Genomic DNA, 23,605 nt, shown 5'->3' with positions numbered 1-23,605 from the left:
TTATTTTTCCTTGATCTAGGTTGTGAACTTATTGAGTACAAGGATTCCTTGGATCTCTCCACAGGGCTCATAGGGCACAGGGCTCCAAACCAGGCCCTGGATCAATACTCTTGGATTAAGTGTAAAATCTACAAATAATTAACTACCTGAAGGCAAGAAAGTGCTGGGAGCTCAGAGCAAGACAGACGTTCATCATGAAGAGTTGGAGGCTCCTCTCGAGGCAGTGTCATTTATCATCAGAGCCACCATTCGCTGGCCTTCCTCTTTTGGTAATAGTCGTGCAAGGTGGTAGGGTGGCATGCCAGGGAAATGTTTGGGGGGTTTCCCTTTTGAGAAAAATGGTCCCTGCCAACCCCTCCCCCATATCTCATCTTTGCCCCTGACATCACACACAAAGGGCTGAAGAGGGAGTGAGAGGTCACCATTTGGGAGGAGAAGTGATGTTTGTGAAGAAAAACATTGACTGGCTTTCTTCCTCAAAACTGAGGGAAGGGGGGCCCCAAAGTCTGGGGTTGTATTGAGGAAGGGAGGCTGACATGTACACTGGGTGCATGGGCTTGCTGACTTGTCCTATCACCATCACAGCAGGCTGAGGAGAAGGGAGGCAAAAGCCCTAAGAAGCAAAGAGGTGGGGATAATGGCCTGGTTCCTACTTCAGGCCCAGAGCACAGACTAGGAGGGAAGGTGAGGTTGGAGGCAACCAGGTTTCCCAGGGACCAACTCAGTGTAGGGCATACAGGTGCTTTCTGCAAGGGAAATGCAAGCTCATGGCTGCTGACTGCCAGCCTGCCTGATGTTAGACCTATTCCTCCAAAGGAAGCCACAGAGCCTAGGGGAGCTTCTTGGAAAGGAGTCCTTCTTAGCTTTGCTTACTGGGGCAGGCTGCATGCATACCAGTTCTTCATAGAAGGGGCTCAGTCAGCGTGGTGGCAGCACACTTAGTTGTGGGCCACCCAGGAAGCACACTGGGCTTCTGTCTTTACTCGCCTTGTTCGGGAGGTGAGTTTGTGCAGGGAAGAGGAAGGTGGAACTCCCCTTCCCTCCATGCTCACGGAGCTACAGGTCCATAGGCCTGTCCTTGGAGGAGGAGGGCTTGAACAGAGTATGTGCTTAGAGTTCTCATATGCACAGGACTAGGTCTTCATAAGTATAGCCAAGTTGATTTTTTAAAACATTGAAGTATAGTTGACAAGGTGATGTTAATTTCAGGTATACAACATAGTGATTCCACAAGTCTTGTGTTATGCTGTGCTCACCGCAAGTGTAGTTACCATCTGGCACCATATAACACTATTATACTATCATCGATTATATTCCCTACTCTGTACCTTTTGTTTCAGGGACCTATTGCTTCCACAACTAGAAGCTTGGCCTTCTCACTACCTTTCACCCCCTTTTGCCTACCCCCCACCCCAACCCATCTGACAGCCTTCAGTTGTCCATATTTATGAGTCTGTTTCTGCTTTGTTAGTTGATTTTATTTTTTTAAGATTCTGCATGCAAGTGAAATCATATGGTATTTGTCCTTCTCTAATTTCACTTAGAAAAATACCCTCTAGTTTCAACCATGTTGTTGCAAGTGGCAAGATCTCATTCTTTTTTATGGCTGAGTAATAATCCATTACACACACACACACACACACACACGCACACACGTGAGCACATGCCATATATTTGTCCATTCATTTATTGTTGGAACTTAGATTACTTTCATATCTTGGCTATTATAAATAATGCTGCAATACACATAGGGGTGCATATATTTTTTTGAATTCATGTTTTTGTGTTTGGGGGTAAGTACCCAATAGTAGAATTACTAGATTGTTTGGTATTTCTATTTTCAATTTTTCGAGGAACCCCTATAATCTTTTTCACAGCAGCTGCACCAATTTACATTCCCGCCAACAATGCATGAGTTCCTTTTTCTCTACATCCTTACTTGATGCCAACACTTGCAATTTCTTGTCTCTTTAATACTAGCCATTGTGACAGGTGTGAGGTGATATTTTGGTTTTGATCTGCATTTCCCTGATGATGTTCAACATTTTTTCATGTGTCCTGTTGCCCTTCTGTATGTCTTCTTGAGAAAACGTCTATTCAGGTCCTCTGCCCATTTTTAACTGGATTATTTGGGCGGGGGGGGGGGGGCTTCTGTGAAATTGTACAAGTTCTTCGTAATTTGGGATATTAAGCTCTTCCTGGACTATGATTTGCAAATATCATCTTCCATTCAGTGGAATGCCTTTTCATTTTGTTGATGGCCTCCTTTGCTGTGCAGAAGCTTTTTAGTTTGGTAGAGTCCCAATAGTTTATTTTTGCTTTTGCTTCCCTTACCTGAGGAGACCGATCTAGAAGTGAAGCTGTTTTAATAAATAAAATGACTCAAAAATTAAGGAATTGGCTGAGAGTCATTAAGGGAGCAGCTATCCAGTAGGACAGAAGATTTCCCAAAAGCAAAATGGTAGCCAATATTGGTAAACAGAAGCGGGTTTGTATTTAGATGGTCAAGGATAAGACTTCTCAAAGAAACTCATTACTTCTTGAGTCTCACGGGGACTGACTCAGGGCTGCACATCCATGGATTCTGCTGACATCTCTGCCAAGCAGGCTGAAACTCTCTCATCTCCGAGCCACGTAAAGACAGGTGCAGAGCGGTGACTTGACTTGTGACCTGGCAAGGCTAGTAAGTAGTCGAGCTGAGATGCGAACTTGGTATCTGCTCTTTCCGTCCTGTTGTCCTACTGCTCCAGCTGTGGAGGGTCTACTGCGCACAGGAGACCTCACTGTCTTGTCCATACTAACTAAAAATCATGGCCTTGCTTTAACCTCACATACCTCAGTTAGAAATATGGAATGCCTGGAGGAACCTCTTACCTTTTTCCCCAGCACAGATTCCCAGGGAGCCTCAGATGCCACGAAGGAGAGGGTGGAACTTACTAAGAGCCTGCAAGTGTTTGTTGGTCCTGTCCTCCCCTCAGTGTGGGTCTGAGTTCTGTAGCTCTCCTCCCCAATAGCTGCCTCCAGTTCTGGGGGGATTGATCTGCTGATACCATCTGAAGAAATGATGGATGGTGCTATATAATTCAAGTGCTCTGTGATTACATATGGTACTTGCATGGCTATATGATTACAGGGACAGTTGACGTCTGATCTCCAATGACCTGCCCAAGACGTATATGTCTCCTTTTCTCACATTGTGTTGTAATGTTTATTCATTTGCATACAACTTGAAGACCTAAGCCATGATTATTTTAACAACTGAAATAATAACTATCATTGTCTTTGGGTTCTTCTTCTTTTTTGTAACTGTATATCAAGCACTGATTTTACTATGAAAATATAGATGCCTCAGTACAGAATACCCCAAAGAAATGGAAGACTAGGCATGAGGGTTAGTTAAGAATCTGGATGAAGAAAGGGGCCCACTGCTATGCTGGGCATAAAGCTTTCCCACTTTCATGTGTCGGGAAGGTCATTTCAATTGCTCCTGTGGGTTGTGGCGAATTTCTAAGTGACAAATGATGGAGAGGAACATCATAGACAGTGTGTCCTTTACGAAAGAAGCCAGTGGCTTCTGTCCTGCAGGGTTGAGTCCCTTAGCCTATTTCCTATATTGCTGGTCAAACAAATTCATGCATTTGTCACTCTGCCTTTGTGCTCTGAGTTAATTGCCTTTTTTATTTCACCCCTTAATTCCTTCATGAGGAATAGCAGAGAAGCGAGATTGCCCGTTCGAACACCCTTGACATTCTGAAAAGTCCTCCTTTGGGGGATCCAATAAATGCATTTTGTGCATTTCATACTTGGGAACACTGGAACTCAGGAAACTTATGATACTTTCAAAAGTGCATTCTGGAAAGCAAAAGTTAGTTTCTGCCCCATGTGTTAACGAGAGACATTTCTCTGTGGAGTTACAGAAATAGTTCTGTGGCAGTAGTTCCTGAAGTAGCAAAGCCTAAAAAGAAAAAAGACAGGTTCTTTGTACAGTGGGTATACTGGTAGTTTTGAATCCATATTTGAGGGTACAGAAACAGCCTGTTTTTATCTTGGTTGAGCCATGCTTGGGTGCATGACTAACCGTTTCCCAAAGACTGAGAAAAGGGTCAAGTTGGATTTTCAGATATGGATCAAGATGAACCACATGCATACCGAGTTTAAAGCACTATTGGCCATGGTGGCTGAGAGGACATTGCCGAGAGCTGGATGTGAGTTTAACCTGAGTTGGCTGAGCAATCTCTGTAACCAGATATCTTATGGATCTGCTTATATATGGAAGGATGAATCTCTTGATTCCAAAAAAGCAGTAATAGGCCTTTGTGAAGTTAAGATAAAATAGATGAAGAGTAAGCTTTCCAAAAATTGACGACCTTTATGGGAGGAAAGGTAGCAAGAGAGAAGAAATTGGACTATAGATGCAACACAAATGTGAAATTCTGGACTGAAACCATGAATGCCATAAGCAATAGCCTTTCCTTGCTTCCTTCTGCCTCCCACTGAATTTCCAGTGCAAATGAAGCCCTGCTCCCGGGAGGAACCAGTAACCAATTTTTCAGCTGCTTCAGCATCTTTCTGCATGAGGAAGGAGAATGTTAAAATTGCATTTTCTTGGGATTTTTACGCCAGAGAGAATAAATCATGTTGCCTTGCAAACAATAAACAATCCCATAAATAGCAGGACCAGGCTAAAAAAGAGTGCTTGAGGCGCCAGTGTGCTGGGTAATCAGGCCTCAGAGAAGGTAACTCGCCCAAGCATACTCTTTTGTGAGTCCATTGACTCCCTCGCGAAAAGACAACATAGGCTGAGGCGAGTAAAGTCTCCCAGTAATACCAGCATGACAAGATTTGATTTCGGGTGAGCTCACCTACAAAGGATGAAGCTGTCTAGGGCAAGACCCAGGCTGGAAGGGGATATGAAAAAAGTGGGTCAGTGACCAGGGTAGCCCCATATGAGGAGTGGGGCCATCCTGTCTCTTGCCCAGAAGACAGAGTGCAAGCACCGGTTTCTGGAGCTCCATTCTGACGAGTAATGTCATGAATGCCTGAGGCAAGTCAGTGGCTGACATCAACCTGACCAACCTATCCATATGTGGTAGGAGTCCAGACAGCGGACTCAGGATGGTGGAAGAGAAAGTAGCCGATCCCGAAGAGGCCTGGCAAGGACGAGAAAGACAACTGGAGCCCCATCCATGAGGTGAGGTGGAGGGAGGGACGGTCTGTGGACCCAGAGGAAGGAAGACAAATACTGCTGTTGCCTCTGCAGAGTGGGACAGAAGTCAAAGCCCCCACCCCCCACCCCACCCCAGGCTGGTGTGTCTGAGACCATTTGTTATTCATTCATTCATTCACTCATCTACTGAGCATCTACCAAATACTAGTAGGTTGGTCCTGAAAGGAAGCCATTCCCTGCTCTCCCAGTAGGAGACCCAGAAAGGAAAACCAGACAATGACAGTGCAGGACCAGAAAATGTAGCAAGAGAGTTGCATCAGGACTGTGGAGCACCTCACTCCAGCCAGAGGAGGGGTGGCAATGAATCATTCCCATTTACCAATCGCCCATTCTGTGCTGGAGCTTGGTGCCTCCACACATGACCTCATTTATGTCTCATCACAACTGTATAAAGCAGATGTCAATATTGAGGCTTGGCGGAGTCTTCCCGCTTGCTCAATGCCACATCAGCATCAAACGCTGGGTTGAGGATTTGAAGCCAGGAACTATTTTGGCTCCAAAGCCCAAGCTCTTTTGAATGACTCAAAGCCCACAAATATAGAACATCGACAGCCAGAAACACTCCCCCAAAGACTCTCTGAAGATCCTTCTACCCCAAAACACAAGAGAGAAAGATAATAGAGATTACAGCATGAGACAGAGAAAGAATTAAAATAGTGCTTTTAATATAATTTTCAGCAAATGTACAGTGTGTACTTTACATCACATATTTCTAAACTGCTCATCTGGAAAATATAAGCTGCAAAAATACAGAATACCACACTCAAAATCTATTGAGTATGTGCTTTTTTCCCCCATCCCTTCTGTGAAACAGGGTCATTTTTACCACCCCCGCACCCCCACCCCGTTGTTGTAATCCAGCCTTGGCTGCTTTTGGAAGAGCTGCTGGAACCTTCCATCAGAGAAGCATTCTGGAGAGGGGGGTTTCTAAAGCGTGTCAGCAGGACCTCCCCACAGGAACCAAGGGAGGGAGAGGCTAAAGGGAATTTGCACACCTGGTCAACATTACTCTTTAGCAACCCAGGAAAATTGCCTACTACAAGGGTTCGGAGGACTCCTGACCACAGACACCTCCTCAGTCCTCATCACAGGCCTGTGCTGGGGGCCTCAAAGGACCACTCGCTGGCCGGATAATCCACACAGGGACCCTTGGGTTCTCGGGCAGGGCAGAGCACGCTAAGTCAGGCCTGCGAGGTCTGTGGATAGTGGCGGGCTGTTCTCTGGAGGAGGAGGATGAGGGCCAGGCCCTCAGCTTCTCACAAAGGAGTCTTCTGAAGGTGAATGTGACTCGGGGCAGGTTTTCTCAGTCTCAATGTCTTGGTACTCTGTGCCTAAAAAGGGAGGAGGGAAGAAGAGCCAAGAGGAAAAAGAGATCGGTCTTTTCTGGTTTTCCTACTATTTCTTTTTTTTTTTTTTTTAAGGCTTATATAATACCCTCAGGGCTTTCCAGTAGAATGGACAAGAGCAGAAGTCATGCAAGGAAATACTGGGTTTTGCTCCATGTAACCCCAAGGAGCCAGATTTCAAGCCCAGAGACCTCTGTGAAGGCCATGTCTTTCTGAGCAGCACATTTTTCTAGGTATCTATACCAACACTCTGCTAGATGTTTCTTCTCTGGGAATGAGTAAGACGTATCCCAGTCATTAACTTGTCCTCATCTTCTGTAAGTCACCAGGGACAGGCCCTGTGTTCTGGGACACCAGGTGTCACTGCAGTGTCTGCGGGCGGTGTGGCTGAGCGCCGGAGAGCACCCGCCTGCATCGAATGTCATGCTTTCTCCTCCAGCATCCTGGACACTTTTTTCTTTCCAGGCACAGGATGCACCACACTGTGTCAAACATTCTCCTCACTGGGGCAAGGTTTTTGAGCCTATGCCACCCTTCCAAAAGAGATGCTGTGGCTTCATCTAAAAGACGTTAAAAACCCAGCTACCCTGGGGTGATTTACAAGCTGGGTAGGTCTCACTGAGCGTGACGTGCGGCTCTGCTGTTCAGTGATAGGCACAGTGGAGACCTACAAGTCCCCACTCATCTACTTGTCCTCTTTAGACTCTGACCCGGTGACAGTGGGGGAAATGTCACTCTTTTCCTCAGGATTTTGCAGCTGAGATCTGGCTTATAGGAGGCAGCCCCTGTGTTCAGAGCAACTCAGAGCATCCTTCCTCAACTTCTCTGAGGATCGAGTTCTTGTGGTCTTGGTGGGGGGCGGGTTCTGCTGGAAGCCTGGGGAACTGGGATTTGGGGAGGGTAGGACAGAAGCGAGAGCTGGAGCTGGTTCTTGTGTCCAGAATGAGTAAGGTAGGGGATGATCAGTGGCCAGGACACTTCTACTGATGTGGCGAAGGTGGCAGAAGGGAGGAGGGGTGTGTCTAAAGGTCTTTGATGTTTAACTACTAAGGTAGTTTTTTTTCATTTTCGATTCCTGTGCCCGTAGGCTAAATTGTGCAGAGGTCTCACCTCCGGCTCTTGGCTCATTTCTCTATGAAATACAGATTTCTGTGGGGGTTTTCCCAAGAGGAGATGCCCTGCTGGCATCGGAGCTTCCTAGGAGGCAGATCTGTGCTCTTGAGTTGGTGATGACGTGGTGTTGTAGAGCACTGGTTCAGGAGTCAGACAGACCTGGCATGGTTCCTGGTGGCCTTTCTATCTGTGTGGCCTTGGGAGCCTTCAGTAAACTAGTTAACTGATCTGGAAAAGTGGAAGAAATTAGACTTACCTTTACCTGCTGTCAAGTTGCTGGGTGCATTGCCTGGGACCATGCCTGTGACACCTGGCATGCAGGTAGCAGGCTCTTACATGTGAGCCCCCCAACCCCTTCCTCCTTTGAGGTGCTGGACTAACCTATGTGTTGCTTGGGTTCCTTCTGTAATGCAGCTTCCTACGCTGGGTACTACCCATTCATCTTCTGACCTTAGCTTATAAAATTGAACAGTTTTGACAAACCTATCACTGTGAGAGCTCTCTTAACTATTAAGTTAGCATGAATTTAAGAAAAACATGATTTGGGGGGATTTAATGGCAAGATGTCAACCTACAGAATGTTTAAACCTCCAGAAAATTTACCATTCCATTTGCTCCTAGCAGAAGAACATAATCACTTTGCCTTATGGAAAAATATTCAGAATTTTATGCTAAACATCAACTACCAATCATTGGCCTGAGTCATTAATGCAAAAATAGAAACATCTAGAAAGTCTGTTCCTAAAAGTCTAGTATCTGATCATAGAGTAACACCTATCCAACCAGTGACCAGCATTGGTATGTCTGAAGGCCCTGGGCCAGAGCAAAAATCCCAGGGTTGATGCTGAGGAACATGGCGGTGTCTGTGGGAGAGGTGTCTGGGGTGTCCCCACTGAAGCTGATGACCAGCACTGAGGAATGTGTCTCTGGTGTGACAGAAAATATATCAGAGGAGTCTCCTGTTTCCTGTTAGTGTCGGCTTCTCGTAGAATACCCCATAGAAATTGACCACTAGGCTCTGTGGTTAAGACCCAGAACAACACAGGAAGAAGTCCCCAGAAGGCAGCTGTCGTGGTGTCCTGCTGGTCATATTAAGAGGCATGTGAGTGTGGGTAGGACCCACAGTCCATTTGAGCCGGAGTCATCCTGAGGAGGCAGTCCCTATGGGTGGAGAGGGATGGCTCACTTCTTGCTCAGTAGGCCGGGGGTGGGGGGGTGGGGGGGGGGTGTTGGTACTTGTAAACCTAAGATCACAGGCTTTGGATCCACACAGACCTGGGTTGGAATCCCAGCTCTGCTTCATGGCCTTGAGCCAATTCTGGAAGCCTTCCCTGCCTCCTTTTCCTCTCCTGTACACTGAGGCCAAAAACGGTTCCTGCCTCACAGGGCTATTGTTGAGATTAAATGAGCTCGTATGTGTAAGAAGCTGGTTCACAGTAAGTGCTCGGTAAAGGTTAGCTACTATTATTATTAGTTTTTATTAGTGTTTACCGATTACTCCACCTGGTATATTAGCGTCACAGTGCCAATGTTTCGTGTTGGTGGGAAGGGATGTGAAATACTATTTGGATCCCCCCCCCTTTTTTTGTTTTTTTAACTCATTCCTCTATTTCCTCCCCCATACCCATTTCACCACCTAAGAAAACAGGACAATTACTGTGGCAGAACTATGCAGCATCAGAGCTGGAAGGAGCTGCAGCTCAAAGTCCCCTATAGAGAGAAAGATGATGTTGCCTCCGTTGTAAACCCTGCCAGTCATGGCCACTTACCTGGTTCTTGGAAAACGGGATACCTGCCTTAGACTCCTGTGGGCAGTAACGTCAGGATGATGGACAGCTGGCTGCAGGCCCCCTCCAGCACGTGACCTGGCCCATGCTAGAGCAGTCTCAGCTGCTGGAATCCCCCCTGTTCCCCCCAAACATGCTGTGCTGCTTCAGAACTCAGCACACCCCTGCCCTTGGCCACTTTGTAAATAAAGCTTTATTGGAACACAGCTCACGCGTTTGTTTATACATGAGCTGCTCTCCTGCTACAACAGAGTTGAGGGGCTGTGGCAGACATCGTATGATTCTCAAAGCCTTAAAATGTTTACCACCTAGCCTTTTACAGAAAGTCTGTCAACTTGTTCTGGAGGTCGCCTCAGGAGAGCAGACCTCCTGCCCCAACTTTCTGGCAGACACCCACTGCTCTTTAAGTTCTTGGTTCTAGACCATGCCCCCCAACGCCCCCAAAACCTTCCTCATTCCTGAATCCAGGAGGCTGAACTTCCCATCACCATGAATCTGCCCTCCTTGGGCCCAGTCAGAGCTGGGCTCTTAATATGGTTATTCTATTGCTTTTGTGTGTGTTCAGGTCTGTCTGGCTCATGGAACTGTGAGCTCCTGGGAGGATGGAATCATGTCTTTTTAATCTTTGTAGCTGGTTCAGAATCTTAAGGAATGAATGAATAAATACATGTTTACAAATGGTCAAGCTCATACAGTACATCCCCAGATGAAACTAACCCTCCAAAGGGAAATCACGCTACCACGTGCCTGATCTCTGAGAAGAAGGAGTTCTGTCCCTGTGTCCAGAGCAGTCATAGACCTCTGAGGTATAGAAGATCTTTGCTTTTTGGAATTTTCCATCTTAGGCCTTTTAGCGGTTGTCCTTTCTGCCATGATGACCAAGCACTCTGATATCCCCTACAAATTTGAGAACAGGGAGGCGAGGGTAGATGGCTGTGGCCTGGCAAGGTAGTTTCCACGTGTTACCCTGGGCAACAGGCCCCCATAAGAGGCATCTGAACAAAAAAAATATCTTCTTGCATATTCTACCGATTAGGGATCCTTCAGTTTTACAGGTTTATTCATGAGCAGCCATAATCCCCCAGGGGGGGCTGGGTCTGAAGGCTATCATTTAGGGCAAGTTGCTCCAAGAGGTTAGGTCCTCGCACCTGTTCAGAACTCAACAACGCGGACTGAGTTGGAAGCAATGGTATAACGGTATAACGAACAAGGAGGAAGGGCAGAGGGAGGAAGCGAAGGACGGTGGTTTATGTTCCACACTGATTTTCCAGGCGGGACTTAGTTTTCACTAGCACCTTCTCTTGGAAAATGTGGCACCTCTTAAGTATTTGGCCTGGATTCTGACGTCAAGGGAAACACAGCTCATGGCCAAGAGGAGGCTGAGGGAGAGAGCAGCAGCATGAACTCAGCAATCAAGCCTCTACTGTGTGTCTGGAACTTTCTCCCGAAACCATCAATATGGGCAGAGAAGAACAGCACAAGACAGCAAATCCGGGTTTTCTCCCTTCCTCTAAATCAAACCACACCGAATATACACACAACGCTTGAGGGGAACTCCACCAAGACCATAGAGAATTTTCTCCTGTTCCCCTTCTCCCTCTGCTCTTGACTCTATGATTTCACGACATTGACCTTTATTGCTTTAATGCTGCTGAGTACAGTACAGCTCTGGCAGGCCTGACTGGGTGGAGAAGAGATCACCCTTGTGAGGACCTGAACAGCAGGCAGCAAGAAAACCAGCCTCGCAGGCTCTTGGAGGCCAACAACTTTTCCTCAGTGGGTTTCTCTGTGAGCCCGCGCATGCACGTGTGTGTGTAGACACACACACACACACATTTTGTTTTCTCCATTTATGAACGGCCTGCTCTAGAAGTGTGGAAGATAATCCATTAGGGACCGGGTTGAACCTGTTTCCTGAGAAAATGCCTCTGGGGTGGTGAGGTGGTCACTCCCAGGGACTGGCCAGGAGCCCCTATGGAACAATTCGGCAGGTCACCTCAAAGGACCTCTCTTGCTCCTTCTTTAGCTGTGAGGAAAGTCCACATGCTGTGGCCTTCTGGAGTGGCGATGGCCCCAGTGTGCCTTGACGCTTGCCAGCCTTCCTCCGTGGAAGTGTGAAGGAGCGGGCCAGGCTGCTAGTCGTCCCTGACAGTGGCCTCCAAACCCCCAGATGTCCCAGACAGACATCTACCTTTACGAAATGTGTTGACTTCCTGTGCAGGGATAATATCGGTCAAAAAAACTTCTTGGTCTACGTGTAGGAGTTAAAAACATCTGTCATAAGTTGCAGCTAAGGGAGGCTTTTTCATCCATCTCTGGGCACGTTTGACTAAGATGGTAGAGGAGTTTGGAGCAGGAGAGAGAGAGAAGCTTGGTGTTCACCTTCTACATTTATTCCAAGTCCAATGGAGCTCTTGCCAGGAAATCTTTTCATTCAAAATACCTCTGAAAACCAAACACATGACCAAGGGGCTAGATCTAACACTGTATGTACAATGGTTCTTTGTAGCACGAAAGGAAAAACCCAACACCAGGCTAGGTTTCCTGCTCTGTAGGAGGAGAGATGTTAAAACTCTAAAAGGTGACATGTCGCGCTTTATGGCCATCTTACAATGGGGGACTTTAAGTTCAAATCCTGTTGCTGACAAAACTGAGCCCTGGAGGTGTTTTCCTTTTTCATCTCAACATCTCCTTCATCCTAAAATCTCAGGGGGGGGAGGAATCCAAAATGCAAAGCATTTTCAAAAAACCTTTCTTTTTAAAGCCAACGGCCCCATGAAAACGTGTAGTCAGCGGGGCTCAGCGTGTGTGTACTGAGTTTGGAGAGCTACGCAGAGGGCAGTGACCTATGAGCAACACATTTCAAAACAAAAGTCACCCCGGACCTGTACAGAACAGTTTCAAAGCCTTAGGAATGATAGAGCATACATGTTTTATGAATTGGTTGGAGAACAATCCCGCCTCTTACTAGTTAACGTACTGATGAGTGTCCCCATGTTCAGACAAGGACGGACTAAACGTAAACACACAGAAGGGTGGTTTTGGAAGCATCCTGTCCCAGGCAGCTGATCACGGTGGCCCCGCACCACGACACAAGCTTCTCTCTGAGTCGTCCTTGCTCGGTGGGGCTTTCTCTAGTTTCCGGATGTTGCACAAACTGCCCCATTTACAGTGTGTGTGAGAAGTTGGGCACAAGAGCCGTTCTTCTTCCCACTCTTTTCATTCCTGATTCTTTGGTTGCCCTCCGGGGGATCTGGACATCTGGGTCTCAGGTGAAAAGGCCAACCAACCAACAACCCTCGAGATCTTTCTCAGGGCCATAAGTGGCCTGGACCAAGGTCACCGAGGAAACACGAAAGGAACGTTTACTGGGCCATGTGTGTGTTCGCGTGCGGGCTCTCCCATAAGCTCTGTCCCCTTACGGGAATGGCCTTAGGAGGCTGAGACCGCTGACTCCAAGAGCTTTTCCCACGATTCCCCTCCCAAACAATGAGGTTTGCCTGCTAGCTGCTGGAGAGTTAGCCACGCTCAAAACACAGACCATGGTCTCTTCGCTCAAGACCGACCCTAAAAACAGTGACATTTTAATGCATCGGACATGCGGTGCCTTCCACGACCCTGTGGGTCTATTTACTATCACAGACCCCACAAATGGCTCGACAGCTTGTGCTAGGGGGCCATCCCTTCTCTTGCCTATCCCCAGAAGCACCGCACCTGTCCACACAGCCCACATCTGAGCGTGTCTCCTCCACGAGCTGAAAAGAACGCCTCTCGGAATGTGAAACATGAATATAAAAGGGCTTCCCATGACAGTGATCACTGAATCATGGGGAATAAAGCCAGAAGGCGAATTTGCAATTCATCACATTATCCCCTGTTGTCTCAGATGTGATTCTTTTAAAGGCAGGCTACATAGACACTCTTTCTCAAGCATTTTTTTTTTCCTTCTAGTAGCACATGGAATATTCTTGTTTTTGCAGAATATCCAAATGAGGATAAAACGATAAAAAAAATTACAATAGATTAATTGCATCCCTTGAATCACATTATATTTTTGGTGCATTAAAAAAAGGAGGAAAGGAAAAACCAACCAGCGTCATAAACTCAGCCTAGAGAACTGTGTTAGTGATTGAAGGGTTAACACGGATTTTAGAAGTGGTTAAAAATAGTATTAGAGGATTATACATACAACAGTTTGAAATTCATATGCATTGCATTTTTTTTTTCTTTAAAAATGGCAAAATGTTTGGCAAATGTAAGCAAATGACTTGGACTGTATGGGTTTCACCGGCTCTGAGCAAAGTCAGTCATAGCCAGGCGAGGCCCACTGCTTCCTGAGGTCACTCTGCGGGGCTGGGGGGTGCTGCGGTCGGGGGGGATGAGGTGCTGGCCCCCCACACCTGGCTCCCCCCTCGGGCCCTCAGTCTTGAACATGAACATGGAGCTGGTGAGAGGTGCCAATTAGAGACTCCAGCACGGATCACCCATTAGCATCGCTGAGAGAACTCTGGGGCCTTGAACCACAGGCAGACTGGGTGAGTCGTCTACACAGTGACCCATATTGCGAGAGTTAGAGGAGGGGGTACCCGCTCCTCCGCCTTGCACGCTCCCCACCCTCGCGTGGAGGGGGCAGGTGGCACGGGGTGTGTGTCCCTAGTGCTTATCCTGGCAATGTTGTCAACTTGTGATGTTTAGTAGACTTTTAAAAAAAATTTGTATGTGTATGTATATCCAGAAACGTCCATCCTCCAAGCTGGCCACCATTGTTCCCTGAATTTGGCAGTGCCTGTTGCTTGCAGCTGTCGGCATCCCGAAAAAGCATGAGGTGCCTTCAAAGAGTAGACTCTGGGCCCCAGCAGGTTGGACGTCAGACACACGACCCCACGCTCTCCTTATTCTGAATTCTGTCTGGCTCTGATTTTAAGAGGACAAAGGTCGTGTTGTGTGTGTGTGTGTGTGTGTGTGTGTGTGTGTATCTCTGTACGGAGTTTTTTTTTTACTTTTTTTTTTCCTAGGAAAAATGACCCTTGGATTACTAATACAGAGTTCAACCTCCTTCCATCACTATAAAACGGACTCCATGTTTTCACACCACTCATGATCTTCAAGGTTATAGATAAATTTTGTCCTATGGGTCTGGCTTGCGGGCACAGGGTCCCTCCCCAGATTGTCTAGGGTCAGAGTAGAGGCAAAGAACTCACTGGTGCTCAGCCCGCCCTCGTGGTTTTTGATGTAGCGTTTATAGTTTTTCCGCAGGCACTGCCACGTGGTCGTGTAGAGGACGAAGGCGGACGACTTCAGCACGATGGCGATGCTGACGTACAGGTATCTGTAAGCCACGTTGTCGTACAGGACACAGGCGCCTTGCTCCCCGCAGAACGTACTCCAGAACAGGCAGGTGGAGTCGATGCCGGCCCCGAAGATGAGGGGAGGGGGGATGAAGCCTGCGAGAGGGGGAAGGACACATCAGGCTCGGGCTCTGCAGGCTGGCCTCCCTGCCATCCGCACGCAGGGAGCATCACGCTCCCCCTACAGGAACCCCCCACCCCCTAGGGGGCTCCAGGGCACGGGGCTGGGAAGACTTGAGTCTGAACCCCAGCTCGGCCTTCACCTGTGCACGGTCTTGAAGCCCCCTGGGCCTCTGTTTTCACATCTGCAAAATGGGGATCCTATCATTCCTGCTGAGATTGCTTGAAAGACGGACCAAAGGAACCCCCAGAAAGCCTGGGTGCCTGGAACACACTAGACAAAAGGAATGGCGGCTGCTATTATTTTGAGAAGCAAAAGCCGGTCTTCCCAGAAGGGACCATTCCGGGTGTGGAAAGCATCCTCCTAGACGGAAACGCAAGCAGGGACTGTACCCGGTGCATCGTGTTCTGAGGTGGCCCTTCTTCTTCTTCTTTTATTTTATTATTTTTTTTTATTTTGACAGAGATCACAAGTAGGCAGAGAGGCAGGCAGAGAGAGAAGAGGAAGCACGCTCCCTGCGGAGCAGAGAGCCCGATGTGGGGCTCGATCCCAGGACCCTGGGATCATGACCCAAGCCGAAGGCAGAGGCTTTAACCCACTGAGCCACCCAGGCGCCCCTCTGGGGTGGCCCTTCTAAGGTTGTGTGAGTAGAGGGGGCCAGGACCAGAAGGGACCCAAAGTGGAACATGAGTACGCTTTACCTTGTGTCTATACACACACACACACGTCCTCATATGTTATGCATGCACATGCATGTACACAAACACACATGCACACAAGTGTGTACGCATGTATCATTTAAAAATGCCTGCATGCTAACAATGTCCTGTCCCCTTGACGTCCTCACTGCATTGAATCCTTTCGTTCTGAGCTGGAAACTGGTTTTAAAACCTTCCCTAGAGAACATTCCAAGCGCTTTCAACCAGTGATCAAAAGTGGCGGGGCGGAGGAGGCACCTGGGTGGCTCAGTGGGTTAAAGCCTCTGCCTTCAGCTCAGGTCATGGTTTCAGGGTCCTGGGATCGAGTCCCACATCGGGCTCTCTGCTCGGAGGGGAGCCTGCTTCCTCCTCTCTCTCTCTGCCTGCCTCTCTGCTTACTTGTGATCTCTGTCAAATAAATAACATTAAAAAAAAACTTAAAAAAAGTGGCAGAGGGGATAAAAACTAGTGTCCTTCATTCACGTCTGTGTGTCTTGCCCTTGTCCAAGCTCAAAGGTGATCTGTCCTGGCTGCCCTTTTAAAAGCAGCCAAGGTGTTCCATCCTAGAAGAATTAAATTGGAATGTTTGGTGTGTGGCCGGGTCATCAGGATTGGGAAAGCATTCCCTGGTAGGGGGAGGGGGAGCGTTTCATCTGTACTATGGGAAATCAATGGAGGGCTCATTAATACAAATTAACTGCCTCACAAAAGAAGGATCCCTAAGGCCAGAACGTGGTGCCAATCATATCCAGGGAGAGACCTCAAAAGCAGAACGAGATCACTGGAAGCAGCTGGCAACAGATCTGAGATCCCAGCGCTGGGGTGGCCTGTGATCCAGAGTATTCTTTCCGGGGCCAGCCCTGGAGGGTCAGAGTTCCATGTTTCATCAAGGAAGTTCCCCTCTGAGAATCCGATATGATGAGATGCATTTTGCTGGACTAAGGATCTAGATCAACCTGCAAAATGACACCCATGTTTCAGGTGGTTCGTGGACCCCTGAAGTCCATTCACAGTCACCAGAATTAGAACACCGTGTTATATAGGCTGTGTCCCTCCCTTCTGAGGGGCCCTCCTAGGGCAGCCAGGGAGGGAAACAGCACTTTCTTGGTCCTAATGACAGGCCTGGAATGGGTGTGGGGGAAGTGCACTGCCCCATCAGTGCTGATGAAGGGGGGCAGAGCTCCTGGGTCCCCGGGTGCCTCAGCCCTTAGCCCAGCCTTACCTCTGCCCCTTGTGAGCCTGGAGAGAAACCCCAGACAAGGAATTTTAGCTGTTCCCTCTTTTTCAGCTTGTAGGTCAGCTTGGGTCCGCCGGAGGTAAAGTCCTCATCCCAGGGTTCTCTGCCCCAAAGTGCCTGTGGGCATCCTCCCAGTCCCTCCAACAAATGCCCTTCTTCATTTAACTGAACATGAGCCCCCTGGACTGTCCTAACGACCACACAAGAGAAACTAAGTCACTCTCCGCATTATGTAGGTAAAGAAATGGAGATCTGGAGCCAATGAAAACTGATAGATCGGGGGAAATGGGACAGATCTGGCTGTTCCTAGGGCCCGATGGGATCGTTTGAACCCATTCACCGATTTCTCTGGGTCTTAGGAGTTGGTGACAGCCCCCAAGTGCTCCTCCCTCCTCTTTCTTCTGTCTCTCTTGAGGTCACTTGGTCCTAGCTCGCCCATCGCCAGGCGATGAGTTGCTAAGACGGACAGATGACAACAGCTCTGCCATGGGAAGGGACTGACTGCACAGGGACGCCTTGCGCACCCCGCCCCCCTCCCCCACTCCCACCACCACCCCCAAAGCTGGAAGGGGCTGGAAGAGTTGCTGGCAAACCCACACTGGGCAAATCAGGTCTTTTTTTCAGCACATCGGAGGAAATTTGCAATATAAAGGAGTCATTCTGTAATACTTGCTCAGACCAAAACAGCCCTCTAAAATGCCACTAGGTAACTCCTTCACGTATCCGTATCTGTGCGAGCGTTTTAAAAATATTGTGTTATCGTTAAAGTAGGGCATCCTTCTTTGTGCTAGCCGTGTCAACTTTATCCTGCCTACTGTCAAGCTCCATTACCAGATGACGCAGCCCTGGAAGGAGTCAGAAAAAGCCTTCAAACAGAAATTAGAAAGCTAAGTGCCTAAAAAAGTTTTTCGTATTTTGGAGAGCCTTTGTGAGACACAAGAAGGAACTTTAACTTGAGTCGAAAGCCTAGAGGCGAGTCGCTTCATCTCTTGGTGGTTCAGTTTCTTGATCTTTAAAATGGAGCTCATATCGCCCACTAGGACAGGGTCAAGGTGAGCACCCGTACAAATTCGTGTTGTGCACAGGTCCGGTCCTCCCATGTGGCCAGAGCTCCTGTTATCTGATTCATGCTATATGACTCGGGGTAACTGTTTAAACTCTGGGTTTCATACCTTAAGTATAACCTTTATGAAGTTCCTTTTAGATCTCTGAAAAAAAATACTGGCTTTTCCACCCAATTCACCTTCTCCTTTATAGCGACTTAAAATTCTTCCCCAGGGGCGCCTGGGTGGCTCAGTGGGTTAAGACTCTGCCTTCAGCTCAGGTCATGATCCCGTGGTCCTGGGATCAAGCCCCACATCAGACTCTCTGCTCCGTGGGGAGCCTGCTTCTCCCTCCCTCTGCCTGCCTCTCTGCCTATTTGTGATCTCTGTCAAATAAATAAAATCTAAAAAAAATAAAATAAAATTCTTCCCCAAAGGGGAGCTCTGGCTATCAGGTGTGCTAAGGGTACCAGCGAGGAAGAACTGACTGCATCTCTTTCCTTAGCGGTCATCCCAGCACTCACCTGATCGGTCACACGAGGGAGTCCCACCTACGGCTAATTCTCACATGCGGCCACTCATCATTCTGTTTATCACTCAGGTGGACCAAATAAACGCTTGGGCTGTCCCTGCCAGCTACCACCTCCCCAGATGCCCATGGGAGACTCCTTTACAGTGGTGGAAGTTACTGAAAGGAAACCTCATTAAAATGGAGTAAAGAGGACAGAAGGGGGAGCCATACAACAGAACTGTCCATTACAGACCCCAACAGGGAAAGAGGTTCATTGCATCTCCTACAAGAAATGGACTACCTGGAAACTCAGCCAGTGAGAACCTGTCCTCCATCACCCTGAACTCTTGCTGTTTTTCTCCAATGAACTTTCACTCAGGTCCCTCCCGAGGTCGTCTTCTTCCTCCTCCAGAAAGTTAACGTCCTCTCCTTTGTCTATGGCAGGACTTGCCTATGGTTTTGCTGTAGCTTACGTGCCCCGAATTGCAATTCTGTTATTCTCAAATAAACGCCCCCCCCCCTTTTTTTCCTGGTAAAATAATGGGCTTTTATTTTTAATGTTCACATTATTTAGTGATCAGAGGGATAAGGGATCCAGATAAGACCTACAAGAGCTCCGTGGTGCTGGTGTCCGGAGCCAAATGAGCTGCTTTCCTGCTGAGCTTAGACTTTGCAGGTAGGTAAGTTTTCTCCTGGATTTCAAGCTCTGCTTTGTGTTTGGAGCTCTCCAGTCTTTATTCGGGATCTGTTTTAAGGCTTTCTTCTTTCTGAGAGTAATCATTTTGGCCTTTGGTAGGATTCCTTTTGGAATCAGGTCATTCCTGTTGAAAAACTGTGTTTAGGACATTTTGTTTCTCTAGAGAAATACATCTCTAAGAAACGGAGTCCCAGCCCTCAAAATGCTTTAGGGGGGGTGCCCTCTCCCTGAGACCCCAGATGGTTTTATGTTTAAGAACTGCCGTCCCTCTTCATGCATATTTCTAACTAAACGGGCCAACTTAACCAAAAGTCACTGGAACTTGATGGAAACTTCCATCCTCCTAAATCGACTCTTCTCAAAATAGATTGGGCAGGCCTGGCTGTAAAATTATCAACGGAATGGGATGCCTGTCTTGATGGGTATTTTGAAGCTTCCAAACGTTATCAGGAATCTGAAATTTATATTAGCTAAAACACAGAAAAAAGGACAGCTGAGGTCACTCTTCCTCTTCCCTGTTCTCTTTGTCTCAAGATGGAGGGCAGCCCCGTGGCTCAGGTCCAACCTCTGACGCCATTTTCCTCTAACCTCCTCTATCCGGCTCCACGTTAATCCTTTCTCTCAACTTCCCTTTCCCTCTGAAGGAACTTCTCCCTCCTCTCCCAGACGTCTTAAAACCTGCCCCTTTAAGTTAAGTCTCAGAGCATCCAAATAAGCCCCACATTTCTTATGTTCCCTGGAATAAGGCCAGATTGTGAACCATCGTTAAAGACTTTCCCAAAGTGACTGAGGAGCCCCATAAGGTTTGCTCAAGAACTTAACAGAGTTATTCCCATTTACTAACCTGGTTTCTCAGATTTATATTAGTCCACATGCTTGTCAGTGAGGGCCTGGCCAAGCCATGGATGAAACTAGCCCAATGGGAACAGCCTGAAGGGGATTTAGAGAAAGCAGACCCCTAACTTTTGGCAGGATGCTAGAACACTCTCTGGAAAGCTTCACCGAGCAGTTACAGTAGCTTTTACTAAGCCTGTTGATTGGAACAAAATTCAGGCTTGCACACAAAAGTCTGTTGAACCTGTTCATGACTTTTACAATCAACTCCAAATTGTCTTTAAAGAACATTCTGGTCTTCCTTTAAATGTAGACTCCAGCCAGGGAGCACTGAACTCAATTCATTATGTGTTACTGTTATGTACACGGTATTTTCTTTTTATTATTATTTTTTGGAGAGCGAGCGAGACTCTGAAGATTCTCCCTACTTAGCACGGAGCCCGACACAGGGCTCAATCTCACAGCCCTGAGATGATGACCCGCGCCAAAGCCAAGAGCTGGACATTCAACCGACTGAGCCACCCAGGTGCCCCGGTCTTCCTTCTTTAGTTAAAAGGACCAGATGGAACAGGAAACGGCCCACCCCAGATTTAATTTGGCAAATCAGCTCACTTGTACCGTAGATGAGTTACCTAAAAGAAAGTACCAAAATTCTTAATTTTCAATACTGGCAAATCAACACCCCTAAACAAAACCAACCCTTCCCTGATTTCTGCTATTACTACTAAGGGCCAGGACCATGGGAAAAGAAACATAGTCTGTAGGCACCTGCAACCTTCTATCCAGGCTTTGCGATGTCCTCTTAATTCCCAGTGTTGGGGCTCTTCCCAATCCTCTCTCTGGATGAGCTCAGAGAAACCAGTCTCCAGACTGGGAATGAATTTCTTTGTCTTTATTGACCCCAAAGCTATATTCGTACTGCTCAAGCCCTTGCTCAGGTAAGAAACCAGTTCAAATAGTGGGGAATTTTTTATAAACCTCAACAGCTTCCCATCTCTGGACCTATTCCCCCCTGCTCAGGCCTACTGATGCTCACCCTTTTCTCCTTATTTACTTATCAGGCTCAGATTTCTTAGAAAAATATCATGCCGGAATTTCTTTTTCCTAAAGAACCTGACTGTAGTAATCAAAATAGCCAACCAGGTGAATTCAACGAACTTTGGGCATCTGGTATTTGTTCCGACTCTGCCTGCATCATGGCTGAGTCTGGGGACACCCATCATTTGTCTCTACTGGACCAGCTACCACCCTTTTTATGGGCAAGATGTTCCACTGATACTGGCAGGATCCACAGTATACCTCCCATCAAGATTCAACAGACCCCTCAAAACCTCTCTCCAGAAGTAATCAATGCCCTATAAATAAGGAAACCCTTGAAGGCGTCAAGCCCATAATAGTAGATTACAGGGCCCAAGGCTTTATTAGCCCCTGAACTAGTCTCTGTAATATCCCTATTTTACTCACGAGAAAACCCAGTGGCTGCGGATGGAGGTTCATCTATGACCTCGAAGCAATCAATAACATTACTATCCTTCGGTACTGGGTAATTCCCAACCCCCATATACCATTGGTAGCTATTCCCACTCAAAGCAGATTTTCACTGTAGTTGGTCTGGGCAGTGCATTTTTTTCAGTATTCAGTTGATAAAGATAGCAAATGATGTTTCTGATTATACCTAGCCAGGAATGCCCCAGGGGTTACAACAGAGAACTTTTCACAAGCCCTACAAGTTGATTTGGATGATGTTCACTACGAGAGAGAGGATTTCCTTTTCTGCTCCCTTTCTCAACCTTTTTTTTTTTTGAGAGAGCACAACCACACCCACACACGTGTGCATGTGCACAAACAGGAGGCGAGAAGCAAAGGAAGAGCGAGAGAGAATCGTCAGGCTCCATACCCAGGATCTCACGGCCCTGAGATCACGACCTAAGCTGAAATCAAGAGTTGGATGCTTACCCAACCTAGCCATCCAGGTGCCCCCCTTTTCTCAAACTTCTTTACAGAACACAGAATCTACTTATTTAAAACTTTTGGCCTTCAAGGGTCAGAGAGAAATTGCAGTTGCCTCGAACTCAGGGTCGACACTGAGGGCACCTGATTTCAGAATAAGGACTGCGTTTGGATTCAGGTAGTTTTCACGGCATCCAGAACTTTCCAAAACCTAAAACTAAGCATCATTTAATGAGCTTTTTTTTGGGGGGGGGTGGCTAGATACAGTCGAAATGAGATTCCAAACTTTTCTCTAACCTCTATATGCTTTCTAAAAATCGACGAACCTGACTCTATCATTTGGAAAGATCAGGAAGACACAGGTTTTGAGACTTCAAAGAAAAGTCTAATGAAGCCCCCTGTCCTCGGATAGTCGAATTATCAACTTCCCCTTTCCCTGTTTTTATGAGAGGGGAAGGAATGTCCTTAGAAGATCCAACCAAAACATGGGACCATCATCAACCCCTAGGGTACTAGGGCCCCTGCGGCACAGCGATATCCCCCCAAACCCTCCCACCTCAGGGCCATTCCTGCTCATTTAGTTAAGGCCAGAAGACCCCTTCCAAACATCCATGTGCCCCTGGAACAGAGGCCTGAATCCTCCTCACTCCTGCCAGGGGGTGAGGCAACTGGCCACCAACTTCTCCTCATACGACTTTCTTGGGGCAATAACTTTACCTGCTGTTCTCTCCACTTCCTGACAGACCACCGTTCGACTCCCTGAGACCATGTATAGGAAAATCCTCTGAGGCAGATTTTTCAAGGTTTATTGGTGGTGCTCTTAAAGGATGAAAAGGGTAAATAGAATGGGTAGGTCATTGCAACTCTTTTTGAAGTCACTGAGGCAGTCCCTTGATCTGAGTTACACATCCTTTCATGCTCGTGGCTCAGCCCAGGGTGAAACCACGAACATTCAAACGGACAGTCCCGTTTCCCTTTGGGGTAGCTCACAGCTTTGGAATATTATTAAGGTTCCTGGGCATTCCAGACTGGACTCCCTAGAGGCTAAAGGAAATCACCTTGCTAATATTTCTACAAAAATGCTGCTCATAAGGAAACCAACAGCCAAACCTCTGTCATGGGCCAAAGGGATGTTCTCACAAATGATCATTTGCTAAACTTGACCGGAGATGCCTGGCCATAGGCCCAGAGAAGGAAAAACAGTATTAGAGATCTAATAATTGCAAAATAACAAAATAATATATTATAAATAACTGCAAAATAAAATAATAATATTATGAATAATAACTGCAAAATAACAAAAAAGAGAGAGTCTGCTTCCGACCAACTAACAACCCGGCCCGACCAGAAATTCTGAAATTCCCACTACTTACAACTGCACGTGTATTAAACCAGCGGTCTGCTGACAAAATGATAGCGTGTATGAACCAATGTTGGTGAGGAACTATTAAGAAGGCCGACAATGCGTGTGCCTCACTTGACCCCCTGCCCCTCCATCCAAAATAACAATGCAGGGAAACCTGTTTCCGTTGCTGTAGGGCACTTTAAATGATCTAATGGGCCATTCGAGGTTTGCAGATGAGTTTCATAAAGTTGTAGTCATGGTCTGTACGTTTCCTCATGGGACTGAAACTCTCCCTTACAGGCCACTGCTTCTTCTGTGGCTAAAATTCTGTTAGGAGAAATGATTCCC

The 23,605-nt window shown here is 47.3% G+C and overlaps 1 protein-coding gene across 2 annotated transcripts in view; it reads right to left on the bottom strand.

Moving 5' to 3' along the window:
- Positions 1-5,870: 5,870 nt before the first annotated feature.
- SLCO3A1 (solute carrier organic anion transporter family member 3A1) overlaps positions 5,871-23,605 on the bottom strand; it is a 302,473-nt gene continuing 284,738 nt past the window's right edge. The window contains exons 10-11 of one of the 2 annotated variants that reach the window (XM_046008706.1): positions 14,675-14,917; positions 5,871-6,558 (exon numbers count right to left, since the gene is read on the bottom strand). In XM_046008706.1, the coding sequence (XP_045864662.1) occupies positions 6,476-6,558; positions 14,675-14,917 (326 nt within the window). In that variant the 3' untranslated portion in view covers positions 5,871-6,475. Of the gene's footprint in view, positions 6,559-14,391; positions 14,918-23,605 lie in introns of those variants that run through there. The other variant, XM_046008705.1, reaches the window with a different exon arrangement.

Source organism: Meles meles, chromosome 6 (genome assembly GCF_922984935.1).
Source record: "Meles meles chromosome 6, mMelMel3.1 paternal haplotype, whole genome shotgun sequence".
Lineage (NCBI taxonomy): Eukaryota > Metazoa > Chordata > Mammalia > Carnivora > Mustelidae > Meles > Meles meles.
This window is presented reverse-complemented; position numbering and strand designations above follow the sequence as displayed.